This window comes from Diceros bicornis, chromosome 11, assembly GCF_020826845.1.
Source record: "Diceros bicornis minor isolate mBicDic1 chromosome 11, mDicBic1.mat.cur, whole genome shotgun sequence".
NCBI lineage: Eukaryota > Metazoa > Chordata > Mammalia > Perissodactyla > Rhinocerotidae > Diceros > Diceros bicornis.
This window is the reverse complement of record NC_080750.1, coordinates 40,583,718-40,598,995: the sequence shown is the minus strand read 5'-3', so window position 1 is coordinate 40,598,995 and position 15,278 is coordinate 40,583,718. Positions and strand designations below refer to the sequence as shown.

General features: G+C 39.7%; 1 protein-coding gene across 5 annotated transcripts in view; it reads left to right on the top strand.

The window, feature by feature from the left end:
* FBXW7 (F-box and WD repeat domain containing 7) overlaps nt 1-2,134 on the top strand; it is a 232,263-nt gene extending 230,129 nt beyond the window's left edge. For all 5 annotated transcript variants that reach the window (XM_058550195.1, XM_058550194.1, XM_058550193.1 and 2 more), the window contains one exon: nt 227-2,134. In XM_058550195.1, coding sequence (XP_058406178.1) covers nt 227-495 — 269 coding nt within the window. In that variant the 3' untranslated portion in view covers nt 496-2,134. The remainder of the gene's footprint in view (nt 1-226) is intronic.
* Nucleotides 2,135-15,278: the final 13,144 nt, after the last annotated feature.

Here is a 15,278-nt window from a genome sequence, read left to right as displayed (position 1 = left end):
CTTTCTGGGACAAAACTCTTGAAAATTATGTTTCAGTTACAAATAGCTACCAGATTTTCTTACATCCCTGCTGATCCTAAAATACTCAGAACACGGTTTCTAAATATGCAGCATTTTAAATATTTCATTTATTGTGTGTTCTAATGTAGAAGTCTACAAATTACAATGGAACTAACCCATAGCCATGGTTTCCAACCAGTAATTAAGTTCCTCTGGTTTTGCCTAGGTCCCAACAAGCATCAGAGCGCTGTGACCTGTTTACAGTTCAACAAGAACTTTGTAATTACCAGCTCAGATGACGGAACTGTAAAACTATGGGACTTGAAAACGGGTGAATTTATTCGAAACCTAGTCACATTGGAAAGTGGGGGGAGTGGGGGAGTTGTGTGGCGGATCAGAGCCTCAAACACAAAGCTGGTGTGTGCAGTTGGGAGTCGGAATGGGACTGAAGAAACCAAGCTGCTGGTGCTGGACTTTGATGTGGACATGAAGTGAAGAGCAGAAAAGATGAATTTTGTCTAAATGTGTAGACGATATACTCCCTGCCCTTCCCCCTGCAAAAAAAGAAAAAAAAAGAAAAAAAGAAAAAAGAAAAGAAAAAGAAAAAAAATCCCTTGTTCTCAGTGGTGCAGGATGTTGGCTTGGGGCAACAGAGTGAAAAGACCTACAGACTAGGAAGGAAAAGAGGAAGAGATGACAAACCGTAACTGACAAGAGAGGCGTCCGCTGTCTCATCACATAAAAGGCTTCACTTTTGACTGAGGGCAGCTTTGCAAAATGAGACTTTCTAAATCAAACCAGGTGCAATTATTTCTTTATTTTCTTCTCCAGTGGTCATTGGGCAGTGTTAATGCTGAAACATCATTACAGATTCTGCTAGCCTGTTCTTTTACCACTGAGACCTAGAAAGGAGCTGCAATAACATCAAAACAAGTACTGGTTGACTTTCTAATTAGAGAGCATCTGCAACAAAAAGTCATTTTTCTGGAGTGGAAAAGCTAAAAAAAGAAAAATTACTGTGAATTGTTTTTGTACAGTTATCATGAAAAGCTTTTTTTTTTTTTTTTTTGCCAACCATTGCCAATGTCAATCAATCACAGTATTAGCCTCTGTTAATCTATTTACTGTCGCTTCCACATACACTCTTCAATGCATATGTTGCTCAAAGGTGGCAAGTTGTCCTGGGTTCTGTGAGTCCTGAGATGGATTTAATTCTTGATGCTGGTGCTAGAAGTAGGTCTTCAAATATGGGATTGTTGTCCCACCCCTGTACTGTACTCCCAGTGGCCAAACTTATTTATGCTGCTAAATGAAAGAAAGAAAAAAGCAAATTATTTTTTTTTATTTTTTTTCTGCTGTGACGTTTTAGTCCCAGACTGAATTCCAAATTTGCTCTAGTTTGGTTACGGAAAAAAGACTTTTTGCCACTGAAACTTAAACCATCTGTGCCTCTAAGAGGCTGAGAATGGGAGAGTTTCAGATAATAAAGAGTGAAGTTTGCCTGCAAGTAAAGAATTGAGAGTGTGTGCAAAGCTTATTTTCTTTTATCTGGGCAAAAATTAAAACACATTCCTTGGAACAGAGCTGTTGCTGCCTGTTCTGCGGAGAAACTTTTCTTTTTGAGGGCTGTGGTGAATGGATGAAAGTACATAATGAAACTGACAAAATATTTTAAAAATATATAAAACACAAAATTAAAGTAAAGTTGCTGGTCAGTCTTAGTGTTCTACAGTATTTGGGAAAACAACTGTTACAGTTTTATTGCTCTGAGTAACTGACAAAGCAGAAACGATTCAGTTTTTGTAGTAAAGGCGTCACATGCAAACAAACGAGATGAATGAAAGTCAATGGTTTGCCTCATTCTCCAAGAGCCACAACTCAAGCTGAACTGTGAAAGTGGTTTAACACTGTATCCTAGGCGATCTTTTTTTCCTCCTCTTGTTTATTTTTTTTGTTTGTTTTATTTATAGTCTGATTTAAAACAATCAGATTCAAGTTGGTTAATTTTAGTTATGTAACAACCTGACATGATGGAGGAAAACAACCTTTAAAGGGATTGTGTCTATGGTTTGATTCACTTAGAAATTTTATTTTCTTATAACTTAAGTGCAATAAAATGTGTTTTTTCATGTTAGTATGCCTGTTTCTTCCACGGAGGTAATAATACTTCATTATAAATATTTATGGTTTGTCGCTAATATTTAAAATAGCAAAGTCTTGGTTTCTTTGCATTCCCTGTAGTGTGACAAGAATCAGTACTTCTGGGTCTGTTTTAAACAGCTAAAGTAAGAATGATGTGTCACAAATGCAAATTTTATTTATCTCCTTAGACTATAAAGGAAGACACTCCATTGTGCTTATCTCTGCATTACATTGCGATGTATAAATATGAAATCTGGGTCCCTCAAAGAGTTACAAAACTTTTATGATACTTAGAACTAGAATTTCTATAAAAAGTTCATTTTTAAAATTTGGCCACATATTGAGAACTTACCAGGAACCGTCTATGCATTATCTCTGAAGCTCCCACCATCCCGGAGAGGCAGGTACTATTATCTTCATTTCACAGATGAGGGCAAAACTGTAGCTCAGGCTGCTTAGGTGATTTGTCAGACGTCAAACAACTAGCCAAGTACCAGGATTCAAACCTATGCCCTTTAAGAAGAAAAACCTAGGATTTTGACAGGCTAAAGCAAGGTTTTGGAAAAAATAAGTCATTTTTGTGGTACTTTCAGGCTCTTCTGTTGTGGTTTCATTAAATTAATATTTTATAATATAAGTGAAAAAAATGAAGTTCAGTTATTCAAATTATGTAACCTCTCAAATAGCAGGTTCTCCCCCCTATATATATATACATGCAGTAAACTCAACTCTCCAGGCCATAGATGAAAATCTAAAAGTTAATAATAGATGCCACTTAGAATAAATTTCTCACAATCAATCATGAAGTATGTGTTCTTTACTTATAGGGCCGCACTTCTTGGGCCTCACTCTCCCAAAGCTACTGGCTTAGAACATCTGGGAGTGGGACCCAAGAATCTGCATTTAAACTAGCTTACTAAGTTGTGGACACAGCTTTGAGAACCACTGCCTTAGATACCATTCCAGGACATTTGGTTATTTGGTGTATTAGCCCCCAGCACATTACAGGCACAAGAACTTCAGGGAGAAGTGACAGGTTAAAAGATAAGAAAGAAGAACCACCTGGTTAAATGCAAGGCAAAATCGTATGAGGCCATGAAGTCAGGGGCAAGCAGCCTGCCTGCTTAAGGGTAAACGAGGCGCAGCCCAGAGCCATTACTACTGTTCACAGTGACGACTCTGAGTGATCAAGAAAAAGTCATCATTCTATTTGGTAGCCTTGAACCTGCTTGTTTTTGCATAATATAAATGTGACTTAACTATAATATAGTTGAAGAAAAACATCATCTTTAAAAATAAATGTACATTATAGAATAGAATGAGCTCACAGGCTTTACAGACAAATAGGCCTGAATTAAAATCCCAGTTCTTCTCTATTGCTGTTTGGTTATGGGACCTTCATCAGATGTCTCAACCTTATGTTGCCTCATCTTCTGGTATGTAAAGAATACCCACATCCTAAGGTTATTGTGGGGATTAGATGAAATGTTACAAGGCACATAGCACATGATGGCATTTAGGACTCAATAAATGGTAGCTACTATTAAAACTTCAAGAAACTAGACCCAGATAATTGTAACTTTCTATATTTGGGGACAATTGAATGTGTTTGTGACTCATTCAGGTATAAAATAAAAATAGCATTTCTATGGGGCCAGCCCCATAGTGGTTAAGTTCACACACTCCGCTTCGGTGGCCTGCGGTTCGTGGGTTCGGATCCTGGGCGCAGACATGCGCACCACTTATCAAGCCATGCTGTGGCAGGCATCCCACATATAAAGTAGAGGAAGATGGGCACAGATGTTAGCCCAGGGCCAATCTTCCTCAGCAAAAAGAGGAGGATTGGCAACAGATGTTAACTAAGGGCTAATCTTCCTCACCAAAAAAAAAAAAAAAGCATTTCTATATATGTATAGCAATTTACGTTTTTTTAAGTAGAGTGACATAGATTTCTCATTTGAATCTTACAGAAACGTGAGATAGGCTGAGGTATGGCACACCTAACAGTGATTTTTTATATACTTGGGTGTTCATCAAATATTATTTTATGAATAAATGATTAATCTTTATTACGGTAGATCTGTTCCTGAAAGGGAAAATCTTAACTTCATTTTAAAGGAATTAAAGTATTGTCATTACAGTAAGAAAGGTCACAAAGGGAACCCTGCTTTTTGGCCTCTTTAATGAAGAAATTCACCACTTTTATATAACTGTGAATTTTTAAGTCTGCATAACAGAATATAGACTGTCCCCACATTTACATGTTACAAGTTCCCAAAGATCAAACATTGCCTGAAACTAAAGCAAAAATTAGCACACAAAAGTAACCCATGAAAGCCGGTAGCAGGTACTCAGTAGATACGTGTTGAATCCAGATGCTCAGTAAATACCTGTTGAGTGGAGCAAAGGGAGTTTACTCTCTCTCTTTTTTTTTTTTTTTTACTGGAATTCTTTACAGTTTTGACACTTTGAAACTCTTAGATTCAGTAACCACAGCTATTTCATTAATTTGCAAAAGCTAGTGCATATGACTGGTTAAGTACATGTTTCAACCTAACTTTTGGTTTAATTTGAAAAAGTAATTGACATTTAATTATTTGTGTTAACCGTTTTTAAGCTATTTTCTTTACGTCTTTTGAGCAGGTCTGTTGTAAAGTCTCGTCTTTTGAGCAGGTCTGTTATAAAGTCTCCTTTTTTTCTGGATTAGAGGCTACAATCAAACAACAAAAAAAGACTCCTGTGCCTTTCTCTTCCGTAAATGAAATGGGGGGATCAAGGGCAGCTCCCCTGACCCCAGGCTGTGCCTTGCTTTCTGCGCACTTTTCCGTGATGCACCTGTTGCACATTGTGAAACCAAGGTACAGAGGTGGGGGAGAGAAGACACCTCGAAGGAGCCTGCCCAACTCCATCCTCGCTCCTGTAACTCCTTCTGTTCCATATTGAAACCAAAAACAAGCAGCTGTGCACAGCAGGGGTAGATTCACATTGCATTCTTCTGATTCCTTCCCTCAGATACAGCTTTATTCATTTTCCTTCTCTTAATCATCCCCCACCCCCAATAAAAATCACTCAGGATTGTCACATTTACTCCATCAGATTCTTCAGCCAATAAAGGATTCAACCTTGTCATCCCTTACAGCAATTCTAGGAGAACCTCTTGTTTTGTAGAGCCATTTGTAATTCTACTGATAGTAAAAGTGGTTTAGTGTTGCTGATGAATGATTTTGAATAAATATTCCTGATACAGGTTGTTTTAGTGTTCCTTGTCTTACTGCATTTTGAAGATTGTGTGTGTGTGTACACACATACATATACAAGAATATGTTGGAACCTTGGAATAAGACTCTTGTTCTCAGTGAGTCATAGTAACATCATTTCCCTTAAGCCTTTCCCTTCTTCATCCATGAAAGAAAAGGAATGGGCCATATAAAGGGAAGGTGTTGGCGGCCAAGAAGAGACTTCCTAAATCTTTTCCTTGATAGATCAATGGCCTCTGTGCCTGAAGAGGATGTCGTGTGTGTATTCACAATATTCCTGGAGTCCTCTCTTAAGCAACCATATGGTAATTTGAAAAGTTGTTGCACAATTTTTGATTTTGGCATTTTCTACTGCCCAGGAGATGGATTTTAAGTTAGATCCTAAGTGGCTGCCCCTAGCTCCCTTTTACTGAGGGTGTCTAGTCACTGATTTGAATTGCAAACAAACATAGCATGGTGTTGTTCACTAGCCAGCATGTCTTGTTATCCATTCTACTAATACTTGCGATGCCCAAATGAGTGAGGTTCTTGCCAACTTCATCACTCTGCCACCTCCTCCTTCCAGGTGGAGGAGACCAAAAATATCAAAAGGTAATTTCAAAGGTTCTTCAGGGAAAGGAAAAGTACCAAAAGCTGGAAGGACTCAGAATGCACCTTTCTCCAAAGTGTAAAGTATAAATAAATTCTAGGTCCAGTTCCTACGAAGACTCATTGCTGAGACGAAAGCCTGGCAAGTTCCCAATTTGCAATTGGGGATAAAAATAGCTGAGTTTCTATTTCAGATGATCTGATTCTCCCCAGGATTCTTAAGGACAAGGAACCACTGAGTGGACATTTTGATGTTTCATTCTTTGCTTTGGAAAATCTATCGTGGCAAAACCTATGAAGGCTGTTTATCTTTGGGCTTTGTTTTGCTTCAATAGTCCTGCTCTGCAAAAGAAAAATTATGTTGAAATCACTCTTGCAAATCAAAGGTTCGGCTATAATAGACCACAAAAAAATATTGCCAATTTACCCTTTTTCTATAAGCTTCATAGATTATAAAAGAGACATCAAACCACTATTCACTGTAAGAGGAAGGTTACTTGCAAGACTTTTTAAACTTATATTGATGAAGCCTATTAAGACTTGACCAAACCTTTACGCCTTACCAAATGCAATCAGCAAGACACTGTAGTCCCCTGCTACCATGAGCCTTTCAATTTGAGGATGTTCTGTAAAGTGAGTTTGAGTAGCTTAAATAAATCCAGCGAGGACACAATAAGGTATTGAGGTTAAGAATAAAACTGCATGCACCTGTGATAAGGGTCAGATCTGGGCTTTGGGGACCTGAAGCTTATAAACTTAAGGACTCTCTTAAAGAAAACCCCCCACAAAATTAGATCCAAAAGTGAACATTTAGGATGATAAAGATTATAACAAATTACTGAAGGCTTGGTAATGCAGATCCCTTTTTTCTGAGATCTCTTTAGGCAATTACTAGAATTGCTTAATAGAAGTGCTTCTGATTGTAGCCTGGCTTCTGGAACACTCCACAACTCCCAGCATACCCTAGCTCTCACAGAGATCTGCTAAATGAGGGACCCTGGAGCCTAGCTTCATCAATCCCAAGGAAAATCCACCTCTGCCTCTCTCAGCTTCAATTCCCTCATCTGTAAATGGGGTCACGTCATGGGGATTACATGAGACATTGTACGTTGAGCACCTAGCATAGGGCCTAGTGTGTGGTAAGTATCATTAAAGGGTTGTGGTTATTACCAGTAATAAAGTATGGTACATAGCTGCCACTGTGCACTTATTTAAAACTTAGCATAGTTAAGTTTTAATATTCATTTAATCTCAGCTGTCGCATGATGTATTATCATTATTAGTCCCATTCTACAGATGAGGAAACAGGTACAGAGATGGCAAGTAACATACTCAAGGCCACACGGTTAAGGTAAAAAAAAAAACTTGGAGAAACTGGGATTCAAACTTGGACATGGTGGCTCTAAAGCACAAGCTCTTAACCACTATATTGTGTGTTGACTCACAACTGCTTTGCAAATACGGGAACATGTAGTATGTCATCAGTCATACCAGAATATGATGTAGCCCTCAGTCCCAACCTGTCCACCTGAGGGCTCACATAAAGCCATAGAAGCAGGCAAGGGCCTAGATTTCAACTAGGGAATCCCAAAGAACAAGTGGGTAGTAGATTCATTCCTGGCATGGTTTGGCTGTGATGAATCTCCTCTCACTTTTTCCAATTGCAGAGTCAAAAGAAAGTGTGTTGCCTAGAAGAAAGGATTTGTAAGAGATATACATGGCAATGAGAATATAGGGACTGTGGATAAAACAGCGTATATTAAAAGAAAGGTTGTTTCCAGATCATTCAGAAAAAAATACGTTATTTCTACAAAAGATGGATACTTTAGTTATACAAGAAATTTTTTTTAAAAGATCACTATTGATATACTTATATCCCTAAGACAACTGGGCTAATGAGGAACAAGCTTTTGCACTCTATTACAGTTATGACGAAAGGCAGGGCCATGTAGAAGTTAGATTGATACACAGTAAATCCTCAGTAAATGTTAGCAGCCATTATTATTATTAAGAAGAAGAAGAAAGACAGTTTTGTTCAAATTTCATCTCAGCCATTCGTGTGACTCTGGAAGATTTTTAAAGTCTTTCTGAACCTCTTTCATCATCTGTAAAAGAGAAACTCTTGTGAATGTTACATCAGATAACATGTGAAGCGCCTAGTACAGTGCTTGGCTAATTACTTACTCAATGAATGGTAGCCAGTTTAGTATTATCACTACCACTAACAATAAAGATACTAGTGACTAAGTTTCAGGCCATCATTTCAAGCTTAATCTGGAAGAGGAGATTTGTAAGACTTCCGGAACACGATGCCCAAACTACCTTCCAAAATGTGCCAGGAACCTAAGAGAGCAGTCTCTCAGACAGTAATATGCAATCCAGTTTGAAATGACAAACTATCTCTTTCTCTCCCAAGACCTACTTAAATAATAGTAGAGAAATTAAAAAGGCATCACGCTAAAAGGGGAATGGGAGAAGAGAATCAAGTAGACAAAAGATTTCAACAACTTCGGATGAAGGAAAGCAGAGGGAGGAGGGACCTCTAGATGAGTAGATAGAGAAACTACAATCTAAAGTGCCCAGGAAGAGGCACTTTAGAGTACGCAGAGAGCTTCCTATCCGCTTTTAAATATGAACAGATGGTCAAGAATCTGAGAAACATCTGAGAAAGACATCCAATTTGAAAGACTGAGTAAGCCAAAAAATCCATTAAATAAACTGAAAAAGAACTATAGTTAATACCCTCAGCAAGATAAGATACTGCATCTCATAATACAGGAACAGGATGCAATTTTAAAAAGGCCTCAGGGAGACTAAAATATGATACATATTTAAAAAGAAAAACCTTTGATGGAAAATAAAAATTGAGGAAATCAAAAGTTAGAAGAAGAGATGGAAATTAGTAGAGAAAATATAAAAGTCTCAGACATCTAACATCTAAATTAATAGCAGTTTCAAAAAAGAGAATAGCACAGAATAAATTATTCAAAAATTAATACAAGAAAAGTTAGCAGAATTGAAGGACAGAAAACCCCTGAATTGAAAAGGCCCACCGAGTGTCCTTTGAATAAATGAATGGAAAGAAAAATCCAAACCATGATTCATCATTATGAAATTTTGGAACACTTGGACTAAAAAGAAGCCCCTAAAAACTTGTGGAAAGAAAAATCAGAGAAAAATCAAATCTCAAAAAATGAGAATCAGAAGTTTAGACTTCTCAATGGCAACATCAGATGCTAGAAGACCAAGGTCTTCAAAATTCTACAGGCAAATTATTTTCAATTTAGGATTGTACACCCAGCCAAATTATTGATCAAGCGAGAGGGAGAATAAAGACATGTCCAGACATATAAGGACTCCAAACACTACCTCTCACGAACTCTTCCTTAAGAAGCTTGTGGAAAATGTGGTCCAACAAAACAATGAAACAAACCACCAAAGAGGAAAACACTGTATCCAGAAAATGGGGATTTCAACACAGGAGAGGGGTGAAGGAAGTTCTAGGAGGATAGGTGGGCATTTGGACTCAAGAACTACGGGTTGAAGTGTGAGCAGGGAGGGTCTTAAGAGAAAGGCCCCAAGAATACAAAAGAAAATGATAAATCATCTCACTATCATGATAGAGCATTTAGAGAAAAAAGCTCTCAGTATTCAGGACATCTGATGATAAAATTTTTTTTAAAGTTTAAATATATTAAAAGCTATGCAACAGATAAAAATAAGGCCATTATTAATTCAAAATAGTATGTGAAAAAACACAAGAATAGTGCACTGTTTAGCTCTGCAGTAAACCATATTTATGGAGCCATAATGTACATAAATGTAGATACTGATTAATGATTTTGCTAAAATGTATGCGGGGAGAGGAGGGAAATGGGGTGGAGGAAAAGAGAGTTAAATTCTCATCTACCATAATTAGAAGTTATTAATGTCTAAAATAAAAAAAACTAAGAAATAAGAGGATAAGCATATTATAAAAAGATAAGGGATACACATCAAAAGAATTAGCTAAAAGAGTTACAAACATTTGCTTTTGTGGTTGGAAGGAGATGGGTGAGCATTTTGATGCTTTACTTTTTTGCATCACTTTGCCCAAAATATCTGTTTTTAAGCAAGGCCAAAAAAAATCAGTACAGCAGATTTCAGAAATAATGACATCTTTACCCATGCCAGTCAGCAACCCCCACAAGACGTTGATCTAGCCATGAGTTCCCTAGTCTTATGACACAAAACAAGTGTTCTTTCTGGAGGAGTGTCACAGCAAAGTAGAGGTTAGGATGGGAGCTATGTGGGGGCGATTACCTAGGTTCTTGTCTCCATGTTTTCATCTGTAAAAGGGGCCCAGTGATAATCCCCCCATTAGGCTGTTGGAGGGCTGAATAGATGCGTGTAATGTGCATAGCATGGTCTCTGGCTCATGAGTTCTTAATAAAGGTGCTTTATTTTTGCCACCATCAGTCAGTCTCAAAAACTTACATTAAGATCTGGAATTCGTAGGATCCAGAGTGTTTGACTTCAGGTTCTGATTTGAGCTTGTGCGGCTGGATAAACTGAGTTGAAGCCCCATGTCTCTTGTATCAAGAGGACTATCTACTTCTGGAGCCCCAAGGATATAGCTGCCTCTGCCCTCCACAGCCTGTTTTCCCCCATCTCTTTCTAACTAGTATTGGGTTTTACTTCCAAATTCCCCCACCAGGTATCATAAGCATTTTCTCTGCTTGGAGATACTTCTCAGCAAAATGAAAATGACTGAACTTTTTGTAAAGTGAAGTTCAGGATATCTCTTTTGGAAACTATTTTTCCCTTGAAATTCTAGATCAAAATTTCAACAAGACCAGAGTGAGGCCAGTAGAAGAGTAGAAGCCATGAGTTGGCAGAACTTCCTTTGGGCCTGTCTTAGGTCTAAGTAGAATGCTTAGGAGGAGTGCGTAATTCTCCTGATGCCAAAAGGCACTTTCATACCTGGGAAGTGTGCAGTGTAAATTAGTCTGGGGCATATTGGTACCCAGCCCAGCTGTGACAGGGTGTGCTGTCATGGTGAATTACTCCTGACCTTCCAAACCTGCCTAAAACAGTCATCAGCATTGCCGGTGAGTTCTTCATCCACCCTGGCTGCTCTCTCTAAGGCTCCAGAACCAATGTAAGCCTCAGAGGCCCACAGGCTTGGGGGACTGGGGGTGGAGGTATGCTGCTGTCAGCTCAGCTCTCCAGGCTGAGTCCTAAGGTCTAAATGACAGATTGCTGCCACCTGATCCTTTTGAACACATCCTAGATTGCCAGAAAGCCCCCAAACCACAGACATTCCACGTCTGCACTTGGTGGTTTGTGGTGTTTCAGTTCCGTAGCCACAGGCTATTCATTTGTGCATGTTTTGCTGTGGCTTTCTGGCTGGTAATCTAGACTCTTACCCAGCAAGATTCCTGAAGGTTTCAAAACAACCAGAGGGACCATTAGCAAGTTTTTCTTTTCTGAGAGCTATTTAACCATCACAAAATCAGCTGTTTGCTGAAGTGAGCAGCTTCTTAGTTTTCTGAAGTCATCAGTGACTATTCATAAGCTGTATCCTTGAATTTTAAGTATGTGTGAACAGATCAGGCCTAGTATCACCACCCTCAGTGAATTTTTTTTCCTTTTTAAATTAAAGCAGCCATAAGAGGCCCGGGGTCTAATTTAATTAAACAACTCTGCTTCATAACCAGGGATCCAATGAAAGAATCTCTTAAGTATTGATTTGCTGCTTCTGGAAATCGGCCTGAGCCCCCCACAGGTGTGCCATGTTGGAAGAGAAACACCATTTCCTCTCCTCTCAGAATCCACATCTCCTGCTTTGGTGAGTACAATTCTTTGAAACTCCCATAAGAGGGATTCTGGTACTATGCTCGCCGAATCCTCCCCACCTCTGACTGCACACACCCCACCCCTCCATCCGCAGGGCCTGAGCCTACACACAGCCTCATGTTTCTGCTTATTTCCACTCAGCTAAGGAGTCATCGCAATGGGGAAAATAAATTAGAACTAAATTAGACTGAGATTCGGAGTCCTGGAAGCATGACTGCCGATGAGCATTACTGGTTGTTTTATGTCTCCACTGCCTGGGGGGGTGGCCTCCCACATCAGTAACCAGCAATCTGGCTAATCGGTGCACAGAACAGAAATCTGGAGGGAGGTCTAGAGGGAGGTCCGAATCTGCTAAGAGAGAGAATATCTTCCTTCACATTATTTTGCCTCTAAGGAAAAAAAATCACTTACCTACAGAATATTCCCAAATTGTGAAAAAGCTCTTACTTCACTCTTTTCCCTTGCTTACCCTGGAGAAATCCAAATGAGAAAACTTCCTATTTAAGATAATCACCAGAGGAGAACAACAGATCAACTTGGGCTAATATCAGTAGCAGGAAGACCAATTAACAAATTCATGAATTGTGCTGTTTACACTTCTATTCCTAAGGTTAATTATGCGATCAAGTAATAGCTTTTGACTTGATTACAGGGCCCTTAGGAAATAAAAGTGTGCTTCCCTTTACAAGTATGTTTGCATTTCAGTCCTGCATTGACAGCCCAGGAAGAGGGCTCAGCAAATATGGCCTGTACACACAGCTATAATCAAAGGAGAGGGTCTTAACTTAAACAACCTCAAGACTCAATGTGTAACAAGCATAATTCAGACAAGCGCTAACATCCACCTATACACTTTTCTCCCTCTCAGTTTTGGACTATTTCCATTGTCATTCTTTCCACATGTAACTGGCGAGTGCCGCGTGGCAGGTCTTTTCCCATTATTCCCTGTTGGGAAGAATCAGTAAAATTAGCTACTTGGCCTTAAATATATGTGCAGAAAAAGAAACATCATCCACATTTTCAGGAGACACTCTTAGTAAGGCTGTTCCAGCTTCCTCTTAATAATGGCAGCTTACGTTTTTTGAGGGATTGTCCATGGCAGGCGCCTCACATGAATTAGTTCATTGAATTTTCACCATAAGCCTATAAGGTAGATACTATCTGTCATTATCATTGTCTCTCCTTTATAGGTGAGGACACTGAGGCATAGAGAGATTATGCAAATTGCCCTAACTAGCCCATAACAGCTAGTTAAGTCAGGATTTGAACCCAGGCAGGCTGCCTCCAGAAGCCACACCCTTAACCACCAGGTGCTGCTGCTTCTCTCTTTGGGCCCCGACTTTGGTGCTCAGTGTTAGAGGATGGTGGGTTATTTCGAGAAAATGGAGAAGCACATTTAGAAGGTATATTGTGCCATTTGTAAGCTTCAAGTGAGGTGCAAAATTACCTCTTCTGCTTACAATTGCTTCTAGGTATTGATTTCTTTGGGGACTGCTGAAAGTTGGATAGAGATGGGAGCAGAGATCTCTGTCAGCTGGTTCCTCTCTTGTCTTGCCAGGAGTTCTGGGCCGGCCTATGTTAGGCACCCACTGAGTGCCTGCTGAGGTTGGTGCTCCCCACGGCCACAGAGCCAGGCCTGGATGGTTGCTAACCTTGACTGACAATGTGGATAAATCAAGAGACGGTTTATTGGCTTTAACAAGGACTCATCACAGAATTCTCTAGATTAAGGTCAATGTACCAAATTCATTTCTTATCTTCCTTTTCACAAGAATACCTACTGACAATGGGAGGAGGGATGTACGGCTGTTGTGTGTTCAGGCTGCAGAGTCAGACTGAAGTAAATCAAATCCAGGAGCTGCTGTCAGCCAGGTGATCTCAACTGTGTGACTTAATCTCTTTGCATCTCAATGGCCCCATCTTTAAAGAGTTTCTATCTGATAGGTTGTAATGAACGCGAAATCGGATAATAATCTAGGTAAAGGGACTCAAGGTGTGATCCTCGGACCAGCAACAGCAGCAGCCTCACCCCTGCGCTCCTCAGAAATGCAGAAAATCTCCGGTCCCATCCCAGACCTGCCCAATCAGAATCTGTATTTAGCCCTCCAGGTCATTCACCTGAATGGTCCTTCATCTCAAATACTGAAGTTTGAGAAGTCACAGTAAAGTGAAACCCATGATCACTCTTAGTTGTAATTTTCTAAATTGAGATCATCTGCCTTCAGAGTAACCTCAGCATCACCCTTCCAGGAGCAACGTGTTAAAAGGGGGGGAGACCTTGGAAGTGATCTGCAGGGCCCAGGTTGGAAACTCCTCCCTGTCTCCACTGTTGCTCATTTTCTAAATTCTCAGAGATGAAGGGAAAACCCCTAAAGACACTAAGGGAGCCTTTCTGAGGAAACCGTTGGGAAAACGGAAGTTTTTCTAAAACTAAAGTCAGAAAAACAAACAACCATAAAATGTGCAGCTTTTGCATCAGGCAGTGATGGTAGCGGGCAAGTCATGCCTAGGACCTACACTAGGAAAGCCTTTTTAAAAAATTATTATTATTTTTTTTCAGCACAACCCAAGTCTCCTGCCAGATCATGGCTTTTAATCTAAGCATACAGTTACTGCTCAAAAGTGAGTCACAAGCCTTTAAAGAGCGAGTGTCCTTTAGAAGTCTGTTTAGAATGCAGAGGGTCTGAAGATTAGTGTTGGGAGTGAGAGCATTTGACTGCCTAAGTATTCAATCTCCCAGGTACTTAGATATTTCACAGTGAGAACTGATGTTCATTAAACTGTAAGCAAATTAGAGTTCAAGCCAAAGATATAAAGGAAGACATAATTAGTGTACCGGAGCCATCCACCGTCGTTCGACTTCTCTTAGGTGAGAAGTCTTATACTTCAGAATTAGTTCTTTGCACAAAAGAAAATTACACAGCCGCTTTATGCAGGCTGCCGATGCTGTGTTTTATCGCACTCAATTTACAATGAAATGAAGCAGAAGTCTGCATTAAAGCTTTAATTTTCCTTTTGGGTTTTACCTCCATTTTATCTTTAGAGGAACCCGGAATGGTTTGATAAATAGAGTATTTTACCAGTCAATAAATAAAAAAGCTATTTTTACCAAGTGGACGCTGAATTGCTGCCCCACACAACAGAAGCTTCCTGGGAGCTCAGAGGATGCGAGGGCGCACCATCCTTCAGCAAAATTGATTTGGAGAAAAAACATTGCTCCCTGTCCCCCAAATCCAGCTGCCCTGAAGTAACGTGGTTCTCAGTGGCTTCTGACACACCCTGGGGGCTGCCTTACCGGGCCTGGCTTCCGGGAACAACTTTCAGGAAACAGGCAAAGGAATTGAACTCTCAGAGGAAGATAAATCTCATCAGATGTATTGCAGCACCGACCCTACAGTGCCAAGAAGAGCTTTGTAAGCAACGAAATACCCAGTTCTCCCTCACCCCACCCTG